The sequence below is a fragment of the Hibiscus syriacus genome, unplaced genomic scaffold (assembly GCF_006381635.1).
Source record: "Hibiscus syriacus cultivar Baekdansim isolate YM2019G1 unplaced genomic scaffold, ASM638163v2 tig00110610_pilon, whole genome shotgun sequence".
Classification (NCBI taxonomy): Eukaryota; Viridiplantae; Streptophyta; class Magnoliopsida; order Malvales; family Malvaceae; genus Hibiscus; species Hibiscus syriacus.
In genome coordinates, this window is record NW_024062800.1 from 282,005 (window position 1) to 296,423 (window position 14,419).

Genomic DNA, 14,419 nt, shown 5'->3' on the forward strand with positions numbered 1-14,419 from the left:
TTTTGAAAACCATTAAATTAAACACAGAGACTTGTTTTATTTTTTTTAACGCAATTCATAACAATCTTTTAAGTTAATAAAAATATTACTGAATAAATTTTTTAAAAGTATATAATTAGAACAATATTATTTTAAAATTTTCATTGTAATAATATAATGATACGTATTTGCATACATGACAACTTTTGTAGACGCTTTCTCTCATATATTGACAGAATCCAAGATTAAAATGAAAACAAACAGAAAATAAAGGACAAAAAATTATATAAATTTTATTCAAAAACAAATAACATGTGCGACACGTGTTGAACATGAGCACGAGTCGATTGGACAATTTGACATTAAGATGTATATATAGATCTTTTCTTTAATCGCTCAATGAATGAACGTATATTTAGAAGACTATATTTAAACACTTTTAAAAACTCGTGCATGTATACAAATAATGTAATATATGAAAATATTATGAGAAAAAGTTCCTGATTTTAAATTATCAAAGACAATCCTTAAACTTGATCGTATATTGATACGAGTTTTCGTACTAATACAAGTATGTGCAAGTTTATGAAAAATAAAATAATTTATCATAAAAAAAAATCTCATTCAATTCTATCACATGAGAAAAACTTCACTTTTTGGTATAAGAAATTATTTTACACATAATGTGATAATGGCATGGACTACTACTTTTAGGGGCCTAAAAATTCATATGATATATTTGGGGCCATCTCAATATATGCTTAGAACTGACATTTACCACCATACAATGCCAAAACTACAACTTATCAAGAAGCCCTTTTGAATGGAACATAGAGGCTGTGTTTTCACAACACTGACGAGTATAGAGAGAGATCACAAGTCACACCATCAGCCAAAAGATCATACCGCCATTGCAGCATGTAAAATTATGGCTCATCAAGGTTATCGGAGTCGAAATCCGAGTACCAGTCGTTTACCTACGAAAACAGCACATCCCAAAACGGTTACAATCCCAAGTTTTCTTCCATCTCTGCATGCATCAAACACCAATATCAAGTTGCTTCAAATGCAGTACTTGTTAAGACAGAATATTAAAGGTGTAGCAAAAATTCAAATCACATACATACATGTACAGTCTTCACAAACAGCACCGATGACGAGGCTCCTTAAATGATACCACGTCAATCTAATGTGAAAAAAATAAAACGGAGCTCTCACTAAGAAGAGGAGCACCCTATGCATTCGAATTTGCCGGAGGATCATCCTTCCAACCTTTAGAAAGCAGGTCATAATTAATAGACGCGAGCTGGGACAGATTCTAACCACCACGACGAAAAAGATGTATTAGCAAAACTTGATCAAGAAAACTAACCACAAAAATCACAATGCAGTTTCAAATTAAGAATTCTGCAAACCATCTTGTATACAATGGACAAACGAACGATTAAAAAATCAGCCAGACCTTATGTAGGTATGTGTTTATAGTTACATGCAACATTGGAGTAAAACAAAAATGCTTATAATAAAAGGACAAAAAGGCTATGGAAAATTATCTAAAAAAATGAAAACCTAGAATTTTTCCCTAGGAGCCATTCTGGCAACAGCGTAAGCGCTAGCAAACTACAAATAAAAAATTACTGATGCAGCTTACTAGGTAAAAGAAAAGAATACCTTAAATGAGAAATTACTGAAAGAATAGTTCAAGGGTGAACTGGACTCAAATTCAGCCAGACCTCCACATTCATCTCCCTGTTTCATTCATGGTCAACATAACAACAAAAAGGTCAAATAGCACAAATCATAGATAAACCATCGGTTGTGAAACAGCAAATTTCTGGGGCTAAGGTACCACTTCATCCTGGCGGTTGCTCAGGTAGCCACTGCTGCCACTTAAACTGTCAGCATCGCTGGAGTCATCGAGATCACTACCGGGATATGCATGGTCATCAGAAGGATTCCACGAGTAGCGACTAGTAAAGTAACTAGTATCGAGTGCACTCTCTGAACTGGGAACAAAGGCTGCCTGTAAGATATAAAAAGCATTATGATTAAAAATGCCACTCGAAAAACAGTTGGATGGCTCAAAATTCAGAAATGATGGAAAGACATACACATTACACACCTTTTGCCTTGCAAGTGTGTCCCAATTGATATCTTTGAAAAATGCATGCTGCTTCACCTGTACAAAATTCCGTGTTTGGGATTCAAATACTAAGACCGGAATAATTATTTTAAATATGCCAAAATATTTAAAAAAGGGGGGAAAATGTCATAACTTCTACTCAAATTTAAGAATCAATATCACCTCTGATGCTCCTCTGGCTCCAAGTCTCTGATTGGGATCTTCCGTCAACAGTCTGGAAATTGAATAAATTATGCAATTTTAAGTCCATAACAATGCATTCGAACCAAGAAAAATACTGAAACAAAAAGAACACTACAAAAACCAAGAGTCTCCCAAGATACATTTAAGCTTGATACCACTGATTTTGGGAGAACCATCAGCTAAAACATCTTGATGAAGTCTTTTCAAAAAAATATTTTACAAAGTTAACGATAACACAGCCATATTAAAAGTATCTTTAAAAAATAAAATGAGAGGGAGAGAATGAACATTAATAGTGCTCAAGAAACGGTTTTTAACATATGAAATATGAAAATTTTCAAAAAGGAAATATGAGTTTCAAGATATAGAAATTTTATATAAATTGTTAATACACTAACATAAAGTTAGCTTCTTTTTAATCTGTAAAACTCTTCAGAAAGGCTATAAAGAGATTTACATTTCTATAAACGGAGAAAACAAAGCTGTTAACTTAGTTGAGAAAATAAGAACATGTACTTCTCTTAGACCCTTTGTGCCTATTCCTCGTGTCTATTCAACGAAATAGCCGAGTCAGACGTCTAGACACATACCCATGCAGCAAACTTAGGTAGAAGTTAAAGAAAATTTGGGGGGGGGGGGGAGGACAACTGAAAAAATATAGAAGTTAGGTGGATTTATTTTTATGTACATGTGTTGTGTTTTGATTGGCTCACGTTGCTATGTAAGAAAAAACTAATGGTGTTATATTTTGGCCAAAATATGTGACGAAATCCAAGCTTGAGCACCAGGTTGGACCGAAAAAGGTCTGGGTATCAACTTGGGAAAAGTTGCCGCCCAAATGTTTCTTAACCCATTGCAAAAATGTCAATGAAATAATGTTATAAGAAACTACTAAGCCTCATTCTTTGCGAACAAAGTTATATATTTCGACATGCATCAAATTCTCACAAAATGCAAAAAAGACATCAATAAAACAATTTCCTTACCGATCAATTAGATCATGTGCTTCTAGGCTCATTTCATCTGGCACACTTGGCCAAGGTATGTTGCGGTTGAGAATATTATCAAATATTGTCTAGGACCAGAACATGGAAGAAAATTAAAGTATGAAAAAGAAATAATTTAAAGCCGAAATATCCAAGAGGATAGCATGTCAATAATTTTAGCAGCATTTTAGTAAATCCTATAGTTCAGAGAATGAACAATCTTTAAAGAGAAAAAAAATCCTTAAAACAATATCAACATTAAAACACCCAGGAACACAAAGCCTAAAGATTAAGAAAAGCATAAAAGTTCCTTCTAGTTCAGGAATCTGGAGTCCAAAACTGACTGGAAAGTGAGTAATATACACTATAGCTGCCATGCAGTTTTAAATCAACCAAACAGAAAATATACCCCCTTAATTGCCCATGGTGCTAGAAAAAACCATTGTCTCAGTAGCTCCCATCCCTGAAAAGAAAGGAACATCTGGAACACAAAAGTATACCCAACAATTGGCATAAGACTTATGTCTTCAGACCAATGTACTACCACAAGAAAGTTGCGAAGGCAAGTAGGCAACTAGCATTGAGAATTTTAAATTGAAGTTGACCAAACACAACTGATTTTCCTCCCTCATTGACCAAACACCTAGAAAGATGTTTGTCACTAGTCTAGAAATAGCTTCATTCTTACAAAGCCTCATTCTCAATGCAATCTGCCTAACACTACTTAACAAAAAGCATAAGATAAAAGTAAAAGGGAGCAGAAACAGCCAGTGGTAGCAAGAACTAGAACAGCTAGAATCAAGATATTACTTGTGGATGTTCTGCATTGAAGGGTGGAATCCCAACAATCAGTTCAAATAAAATGACACCTACAGACCACCAATCCGCAGTTGCACCTGAGGAAAATTAGACAATATGGTAAACTTACAGATTTAAAAAAGATCAACCAATGAAGAAATGCATAAGCATATCAGGTAGAAACGGAGGGGAAACCAATCAGCCACCATAGGACTCGATCAAATTATGATCAAGATATCAATAAAAAATCTTTTGATCAACTAATAATTTGGATCCAAGTTGCTTGAGCTTCTAGGTTAATACACTTTTCAGGTTGACCTTAATCTAACTTGACCTCTAAGGCAAACAGATGATTAAAAACAAATTAAAGCACCTTAAACTAAAACGAGTTATACAAACCATGTCCTGTTCCCAAAAGGATCTCTGGTGCCAAATAGTCAGGTGTACCAACAGCAGACCGTTTCTTCCGCCTTTCTTGCTGGTGCTCAGATGCAGATAACTGAGGCTGCTCGTCATCGAGTAGAGATGTACCACTAACTGCTGGACCAGATAAATCATCAGTGCTGTTGATGAGACCAACCTTTGAAAGCCCAAAATCTGTCAACTGCAACAAAGGAAAACTTAACTATTACTTTGAAAGGGTATGTTCCAATATAATGAGAGTTCGGAAAATGTTGGCATTAAAGAAGTATTATTTCAGTGCCCTCGTTTGCTTAACAAATTATCATCTCGAAAAAATAGACAGTACCTTGACCACTCAATCACATCTCACCTTTGAACATGAGTTTCAGTTTTCCCTAATTAACCAGTACCGTACAACACATTTCAACTTGGCATTGTAATATCAATAAATCTCATAAATTATGAAATAACAGTAAAGAGAAAGATGATATTTTGCACGACAACTACAGTAATAATAAATCAACTGCAAATAGAAATATGATATTCCACTTCAGACCCGAAAACAAATGACATTTTCTATTGTGACCGTCAATAATGGCACAATTATAATTACTGAAAACAACGAAGTAACAAAAGCACGCAATGTATATCTTCTAATACCCATGAAAGAGAAGGGAAGCAAGGAAGGTCATATTAAACCATCACCTTGATATGACCATCATGTGCAATCAACAAATTATCAGGCTTCAAATCTCGATGAACCACATGCAGAGAATGTAAATACTCCAAGGCAAGCACCTGTTAAAACATGTATATATGATTTTACACTATAAATAACAAGAAAAAGAATTCAACTAACGCAAGCCTATATATATTAAACCAAAAATTGTGTATCCCAAAAAAAACTTATGGCCAAAAAGAACCAAAACTTACTACTTCTGCTATGTATACACGAGCAACCTCTTCATCCAAGCAACCTAAATTTCTCAACAATGAATATAGATCTCCTCCATTTAGATATTCCATCACAAGATACAAATTCTCACGGCAAGTAAATGAATAGAAAAATCGAACCTATACAGCACAGAGATGATAGATTAATGTAAGAATAAGATAACAACCCCTTAAGGAAAAGTCAAATCATTCAAGAAAGACCTGCTCACCACAAATGGGTTGCGGACTGAAATCAAAATATCGCGCTCAGCTAATATACTTTCAACTGCATTCTTACGAATCATATCTGCTTTCTTTAGAACCTGCACCAAACAGCAAAAACATTTTTTTATCGAAAATTAAATCCATCTTCACTCTCATTGTGAACATAATAATGAAAAATAAGATGAGAGGCCCAAATATGGAACAGCAGAAATATAGAGGGGAGTCACATAAAACCCAAAGTCTGTAAGACAGTGAGAGGGCAACTGAATATGCATCACAATACCAAAGATGCCTTCAATTACATTTTACTTATTCATGATGAAAACACAAGAAGAATCGACCAAAGCAAACAAACCAATGACAAGCTTTAAAAAGAATAAGATATATTCATTGATAAAAAATATATTGGGGAAAGAAAATAAAACTCAGGTACCTTAATAGCAAAAAGATCCCCCGTTGTTCTCTTTTTAGCTAAGAAAACGCGTCCAAATGCTCCACGACTAATTGGTTTTATTATCTCAAAGTCATCTATGGAGGTACGGTCCTTAAATGAATGAACAGGGCTAGTTCTCAAACTACGAACCACATCATCCTCTAAAGGAACATCCTCATCAATAATGGTACTTGTTATATCAACCTTTTCATCGTTGACTAGCTCACAAAGCTGCAAGTACTTCTCCCTAAACGTTGAAATCATAAATGAATAAAGAAACCACAACAAACTCAATTAGCAAATTTTGCTCAAATTCAAACGTTCTTTACAATTGAATGTTCAGTAAAATTTTCATCACATGGCTAAATTTTAATTTTTTGAGTGCACTTAGCCACTTACTACTTTGTCCTCAAATGTCAAAGAATATCTGCCCCAAAGAATGTGTTAACGAATAACAGCAGCATACTTACCTTATCAGTTTCTCAATGCGTGCCCCAAATATTTCTACCGTAAGTGCATCGAATTTCCTGCGGTCTATGACGAGTCTCAAGTCTTCAAGACAAGATAGCAAATATGGCATGGAACGATCATCAACCAATGGCGTATTTGCTACACATCTGGCAATATCAGCAAGTTCATTCATCTGCATGACATGGAAGAAATTATAACTTGGCAGTTGGCACTGCTACAGTAAGACCAAAATACACCCAACTAGATATTAAAAAGTAACACCTCATAGGGCCACAAAACCCAGACTCTTCAAAGCAGATATGTAATGCATCAGCAACGCATAGGGTTGTATTTGCAAAATCGAACAGAAACAAATTAAGATGAAAGATTTCGTCTTACATACTTTATAATCTATCTGCATAGACAGTCCAATGCTTGTATAATCTATCTGCATAAGTAACTATTGGCGATCCAATGCTGGTGCACAACAATTGTATTTGCAAAAATTTAACTGATACAGATTACAAATCACAAAAACATAGACAAAATTGTCTTTTATATAACAAGTATTTCAAACAAACAAAAGGAAGAGCATAACAGGAAAGGAGAGCTGTGAATGGATGGAAGGTCAAGGGAGGGGAACTATAAACTTGTACAGAAAATATCAAAAAGCATACTATTTCATCGAACATATAACAGTACACAGCGATTTCTGCTGTTCTTAAAGCAGGTAAGTTGTTCTGAAATAACAATTGGGCAAAGAGATACCTGTGGAAGATCCTCTTGCTCAGAGAAAGCACCCCTGCCAGACAATAACAAGTCTATTGGACTAGTTCTTGGTGTCACTATAGGAGATCTAGGAGTCATGCTTCCGGCAGATGATGTTGTCATTCCTTGATCAGACTTCTGACCAAAGCGAGTTCTACATGACATGGAAGGCAAACCCTTAAGGTCATCCATAAAAACTGAATTATCAGCTTCAGGGAAACAATCAAGCATATCTTCTGAACCTCTCCTTGACCAATCACTTAGTTTAGGAGATAGAACATCGGATTCTTCAGTTACACTTGAATTTGATGCTTTTGTAACATCTGGGCTCCCTAAGTGTTGGATATCCTTATTAGCAAAGGAATCTGCCATCTTCTCAAGTGTTTCAGCAATTCTTACAAGACGTTCATCAACACTTAAACCATGCTGATCACATCGATCAGCAACTGCACATATTCTTGAGTGATCTTCCACATTTGAGGTGGGAACCTCCTCCTCACAAATGCGGCATATTATAGAACTTTCTTCAGAAACATTAGGTTGATCTCCCCAATAACCCCAAGAAGCTTTGTGTTGATGCTTAGAAGACTGCCCTTGAGATTCTTTTGCAGCAGGAAGCCCCTGAAGTTTAACAGAAGCCATGTCTACATCGGAGGCTCCTGTTCTTTTCAAAGTTTCAATCATACTACTATTCTGCTCCTTGATAACAATAGCTTGACTAGCTTCCTTTGGACCTTTTCTGACTGGAGTTGGGAGTTTCTTCCAAGAAGCTATCCTGTCTCTGCTTGCAGGAGATTCCAAGTTCTTTGGAGTGTCATCAATGGGAGCAACAAAACCTCCAGGCAGGCCAACATGTTCCTTACTCCTATCCAAAGTATGTTGCTCCTGACTATAAGATTTCTTCGATGAGGCTGCTTTTGATGCCTTTGATGAACTCAAACCTTTTGCTTCTCTTAGCACGCCTGAAAAACTTTTCTTATCTACAGGATGCAGGACTCTAGATTGGCGAAGTTGTATAAAAGTTTCATCCTCAGCCAACCCACTTTCTTTGTGGAACTGCAACAATCTAGTACACCTTGTGAGAATGAAAAGCATCCGGGTATAAAGCTGCTTTAGCACGCATGGAGGGAGTTCTTGACGCTTATCGTCTAACTCCTGAACAATGCCTTCACACTGGAGCCAAAACTCTCCGGGTGGTGTCATAGCACAGCTTCGAGCCAAAACCAGCAAATCCTCAATGGTTTCCTGCCACTCAGGATGACTGTCGACAATTTTTTCTAGAATTCCAACCAAATCTGCAGCAAAAACAGCCAGATCAGAGTTCACTTCCTCCTTTGCTTTGTCAAATTTTGCTCGAATCACAACCAAGACTTCCTGCATGAAATAAAAATCTAGTTAGAAATACAAAACTGCATGAAAATAGTAGTCAAGAAATAGAATCAATGTACCTCCAAGTTGTTTAAGCGTCGAGGTTTCCAAAATGGAAAAGGTCGTACGCCTTTGGAATTCAATTCATGCGAAAAGCTCTTAATATCGGCAGGAAACCTCTTCTGAGGACCACTTGTAACACGAAGGATAGCTTGAAAACGGGGAGATTCAGATTCTTTTGGGTTTTCACAATCATGTGAAGTCTAGGAAAGAAGTATTCAAATAAGCAATAATAGCGTCACAAGTTGAAACTTAAAATGCCAAAAAAGGCAGTCACCACTAGTAATAAGTAACAGTAAGGTAAGGATCAATGAAAATACTACTGTACCTCTGGTGTATGAAAATCTGAACTTTTTAACCCTCCAGAGTGGCCCAATGATGACTCGTTTCGCCCTGGTAAAAAAATTCAAGGTATCAAAGCAACGTTTGAGAAAAAAATCACAACAAATTGCCAGCACGGCTTCATGCAGTGAAACCACTTCATTGTTAAACAGTATTCCAAATAAAATGTAGTTTAAACCCTAGAAATCCTAAAAAATTTAAAAGAAATGTTCTCCTAGTGAAAACAAGAAGGAGAAACTAAGAAAATGCACTCAAGATAAATTTTGCAACTTGAGAGAAATGCATAACTAGAAAAAGAGGTGGGGTCTTTCTCTGTGATATTAGGAAGAAAGAAAATGATAACTAGAAAAACCCCGAGTCTATTTCAACCAAGTCATAAGTGTGGTACTTCAAAGTCATATTAAAGTTCAGAACTCCAGATAAGTTGAGATGGGGCAGTGGCTGAGAGACTGTTAAAACTCAAAAAACTTTGTTAAATAAGAAGCATCTTCAAGTAACTAACAATTTGAACTGGCAATAAGAGAAAAACAATTATTCCATATCCCTGGGTGTAATTAGATGGGTTGCTAGAACAGCCAATATGGATGCAGATGCGCTAGCTAAGGCTGGTATTGGCTAATTACAGTGTGGTTTTTAGGGGTATTTTATGTTGGGTATTCGGGTTCTTTGTAAAGGTTTTTTTATGTTGTTTTAAATCTTATGTATCTATTCCTATTAATGAAGTATAAGGCACTCTTTTCCTCCTTCCTCTGATTAAGAAAATCATTTTGAGTTCCATTAATCACGAAGGGGGTTTTTAATGAGGCCTTCAATTCTTATCAAAAAAATTATTCCATATCCCTTTACTTGTATCACCTTCTTAGGGAAAGAACTGAAAAATAAGGGACTAACAAGAAAAGAAAGAATTAGTCAAATTACATGCAGCTGCTGAAAATAGTAAGCATTACGGCATATCATCTTATTGGGGAAATTCCCTTTAGTGCTCCCAGAATCAATAGCCCATCACCCATCTCTATATCTACTAATCATCCATCCACCCATGGCCTTTCTATTTTAAGCTTCTCATTCTTGAAGAATATGTGTCCAGAATTCAATAAAAACCCTGTTTAGACATGACAAGTGGAGGCAAACAAGAAAGGCCTACTAGAGTACAATATAACATAAAATGTGAATCAATAGGATCACAAGTACTAATATTTCTTCAATCAACATTATATAGCTAACCACTGTGATCAGATGTAAACATATCACACATGTTTAGCAACTCATTTTCAAATAAAAAATCAAAGGAATGTTAACTGATATAAATGAAACTTCACAGAAATCATGTAAGCTAGTCATATAACTTTCGCAACATGCCAGCTGTCCAAGAACAATGTAGAAGAGTATGGTGAGAGTAAATACTGTAACCTAGTCCATTGCGTATCTTTTATCATCTCAGAGTGACTACAATCAAGCTAAAGCAACTTTATCTGACAAAATGTTCATCAACCCTCTCTACCCAATGAAAAAAAAAGGGGTGAGAGGAGGAGAAAGAGCAGTTATGAACTTCAAATTATTTTCTTTTAGCATATTCATCTGTGCTAGAGAGTAAAATTCTAAAACATCACTATCTCTCAATAAGTTTTATAAGGCGCCAACTAAAATGCTCTTTCACAACTTATTACTCCTCTTGTTAACGTAAACCTTCCCGTTCATTCTGCCTGACCTTCTCTAGCTATAACTTTTTCACCCATGGAAGAATAGTTCAGAGTTTTAACTACATTCTAAGATTAGGTAATCCTAAACAGTTGATGAAAGCATCAAGAAACTGTTTTAGCATCTAACTAGTCACTAAACAACAAAATCCAGAATAAAGTCCCGGAATAGGGGAGACAACAAAAACAATAACAGATAGCTATAAAGCAACAATACCGCCTCTAAAGTATCACCAATGGCATAATGGAAACAACAATCATATCAGAAACACAATAAACAGTAATGATTCGAAGTAAGAAAACTACCAGCTTCTGAAGATGATTCCCCGTCTTGCAACCGGGACTTCCCTTGTACTCCGGGACTCTGCTCTCTTGAGTTCCACCCACCACCACCACCACCGTTTCCAGTAGACATAGTATTCCGATTACCCACATTATCAGGCAAACTCTCTGGCACCAGCCTCTTGTTCAACCCGTCTTTCTTCCCGGATTTCGAGGAAGTACTATTGCCGCCGCCGCCACCACCAATACGTGAACTTCCAGGCTTCGACAAGTTACTGGCTCCGAGCACAGAGGCCGCGGCACTTTTCTCACCTCGGAAACTGAAAAATGTCTCCCGCGGCAAGGGGCCGGAGCGGGTTTTAATCCGATTCAACCCCAAGGAAGAGGCCAGAAGAGGCGACTCAGAGGAGGCCCCGTCCTTGACATCGGGCTTCTTGGACGCAGTAACAGAAGAAGAGGGCTTAGAAGGTGGGGTTTGGGGTTGGAGTTGTTTGGGTTTGAGGTCTTTGCTTCTAAGTCCATCTTTGACTTGGGGTTGCTTGCAAGCAAAGGGACTGGAAAGGGAGGTGGAAGGGGGACTGGGGGTGTGTTGGGAGTCGAGCTTTGAAGTAGAAGCTTTGGGTTTCTTCTTGTCGGACCGGATGGGGGAATTGGAAGCAGATCGAGGGCTGTTCGATCCATCGGCACTGGAGGAATCCGATTTCTTTGAAGAGGAAAAGAAGAGCTTGTTTTTGAACACCATTTTTGTTCAGCATAAGGATCGATGAATGAAAGCCACCGCTAAATGATTCTTCCAACAACACCAACCATTTATTTTCTTCAAAAAGAAAGATTTTTGTATGAATGAACTAAAAGTTTTTGTTGTTGAAAGACAGAGGGAAAGATTGAAGAAATGGGATTTTTTCAAAGGCTTGAGATTGAAGAGAGAGAACAAGAACGCGACATCCAAGGGGGAGTAGTAGGAGTTGAAGTTGATGGATGGATTATGGATAGAGCATTTATTAGAAAACCCAACCGGATCGATATTGGATCAATAATCCAAAATTTGACTGCTAAAGCTAAAAGGATGTTGAAGGGCCTCACATTTTTCTTAAAATTAATTAAGATTTTAATTATTTTCTCACTTAATTAAATTTTAAAATAAAATATATTAGATCAATTAACTATTTGAATTCACTAAAAGATTAATTAATTTTAATTGATAAGTTTTAATAATATTTTATAAGTTATTAGTGACACGTGATACACTATATTTTATTATATGAAACTTTTAATTTTAAAGAATTTTTTTAAATATTAAAATTCTAACTTAATTTTAAAAATAATAGGTTCTTTTTAAATGACATTTTATACCCTAATATAAAATATGATATTAAGTAATTTTATAAAAATGTTATATTTATAATTAACATTGGTAAAAAAATAATTAATAAATTTTCAAATATAAAAATTTCAATTAAATATAAAAAGAAGAAATGCATTTTTTTTTCCAAAATTCAATACCCTTTAATAATCTTAAACAAACAAAATAAAATTTATCCAGTCAAAATGAACTTATTTTTAAGTTAGATAAATCCTATATTTGTTAAAGATGCCCTTTGTTTTTCACCCAATCCAATACATGTTTAATGGACAGTTTAACCCTAAATTATATTTTTCTTATTTTGGTATTTATTTTTTATTGCATGACAGTAAAAATATTCCTTTTTTTAATAATTTAGAAAAATTATAAAATAATATAGATTCATATTCCTTTTTTTATTGCATGACAGTAATCATTTTACGGTGTTTAGATGTTATTGTGTAATTCATTTTGGTAATTTTTTAAAAAAAAACTTTATTGTATACATCAAATACAATGGATAATATTATTTATTAACAAAATAATAATATTATTTTTTAAATATCAGAATAATTTATTTAATATTATTTATCATATTATTATTAAAATATATCTAAAATAACATATTATCAATAAATATAAATTTAATAATTAACATTTTTGTTAAAATGATATTAAAACAATATATTAATATTACATATATAAAATAATAACGTACTAACTATGGGGATTGATTCAAGTGGTAAACAACTTGATATCACTTAAGCAAAATCTCAGATTCGAGCCCTTGTGTATGTAGAAAATCTCTGCTGGGATACTTACCCACCAAGCCAGGTGTGCAACCCGGGCCTTGAAGTGAAGATTCGTAAAATGACTTACAGAAAATCAGATGGCAAGCCATTTTTTAAAAAATGCAACGGTAATTCACTTGATCAGTAAAATGAATTACATTTTCAGAAAAACCAATTACAGAAAAACAAACACACTCTTGATATTTTTGTAATTTTGGTGTGACTAACTCAACTATGTTGATAACCAACAATAAAGTTACAAATTCAAAGAAATCCTCTAATAATTTCATGTACAAAAAGTACAAACACCCAAGCCCTAAATCCTCAAAATTGACCTTTTTCTTTAACAAAAAGTCACAAATAGAGCCGCCTATACAAATCATGATTGGGAGGCTTTTTTGATGGAATGAAGAACAGGAAGATGCCGAGACTGAAAGTTAATTACTCAAACGGTTAAGATTCATAAACACTTGTATATCCTTCGTACCATAGGAATCACATCCAAGCTTCCCATCCGGGAAACATCTGGCATAATCTCTCAGGATCAATGGCATCTTGAATCAGCTGTTGAACCTACATCACATAAACCAAACAATTTCACATTCAAGTCCAACGATTTAAGACCAGTCATGTGGCAGCTAAATTTGTAGAATACCTGCCCATGTACACATCTCATTTCACCTTCTTCGTATCCATCTAACTTTTGTTTTAAGCGCAGGAGAGCACGGGCTGCATCCTTGTTGCCTTCATATTCATCTTGGGCTCCTCCTATACTCGTATCCAAATCGTAATCCGTTTCCTGTCAATTACCATAGGAGGAAGACAGCATACTATATGCGTGAGAAAATATGTAACATTTCCAGAAACAGACGTTAATGCAGTTCAGCCAAGTTGTTATTTAGATGAAAGAGCTAGTTCTCTTATGAAAGATGAAAATTGGTGGTGATGACTTTTAGGAGTGAGCAAAACTCAACACGACTCGAAAAATCGATTTTTCCGACTCGACTCGACTAGGAAAAACTCAACTCATATGAACACTCACCCCTAATGACTTCATCTAATCTATTGATGAAATAATTAAGCTTGCATTTAGGAACTTCCACTTCAGAAAATAAAATTGAATTTCATAAATAGTCTAAAATGAGTGACAAATTGATTAATACAATACAATGAAATTTAATATTCATTATTATTATTATTATTATTATTATTATTATTATTATTATTATTGATAAAA

At 35.1% G+C, this 14,419-nt stretch overlaps 1 protein-coding gene across 5 annotated transcripts; it reads right to left on the minus strand.

Moving 5' to 3' along the window:
* Nucleotides 1-565: 565 nt before the first annotated feature.
* On the minus strand, nt 566-11,973 carry LOC120135526 (probable serine/threonine protein kinase IREH1). Of its 5 annotated transcripts, none has more exons than XM_039151801.1 (18): nt 11,074-11,966; nt 9,057-9,121; nt 8,749-8,931; nt 7,301-8,674; nt 6,553-6,725; nt 6,083-6,329; nt 5,655-5,747; nt 5,425-5,565; nt 5,197-5,289; nt 4,489-4,693; nt 4,102-4,187; nt 3,292-3,380; nt 2,285-2,336; nt 2,102-2,158; nt 1,832-2,002; nt 1,651-1,731; nt 1,107-1,297; nt 566-1,009 (listed from the first exon to the last, which is right to left on the minus strand). In XM_039151801.1, the coding sequence occupies exons 1-17, from the start codon at nt 11,789-11,791 to the stop codon at nt 1,214-1,216; spliced, it is 3,912 nt and encodes a 1,303-aa protein (XP_039007732.1). In that variant the 5' UTR covers nt 11,792-11,966; the 3' UTR covers nt 566-1,009; nt 1,107-1,213. The 5 variants fall into 5 exon arrangements, with proteins under 5 accessions (XP_039007732.1, XP_039007733.1, XP_039007730.1 ...); XM_039151802.1 differs by having other exon boundaries at nt 1,651-1,728; nt 11,074-11,964; XM_039151799.1 differs by having other exon boundaries at nt 1,829-2,002; nt 11,074-11,964.
* Nucleotides 11,974-14,419: the final 2,446 nt, after the last annotated feature.

Excerpts from the sequence above, each read along its gene's own strand:
- LOC120135526 (XM_039151799.1), bottom strand. The coding sequence starts at position 11,791 with ATGGTGTTCAAAAACAAGCTCTTCTTTTCCTCTTCAAAGAAATCGGAT. Across the intron at positions 4,694-5,196 it reads CACATGATGGTCATATCAAG|TTGACAGATTTTGGGCTTTC; the intron begins GTGATGGTTTAA and ends CCTTTGTTGCAG. Across the intron at positions 2,159-2,284 it reads GAGCCAGAGGAGCATCAGAG|GTGAAGCAGCATGCATTTTT; the intron begins GTGATATTGATT and ends AATTTTGTACAG.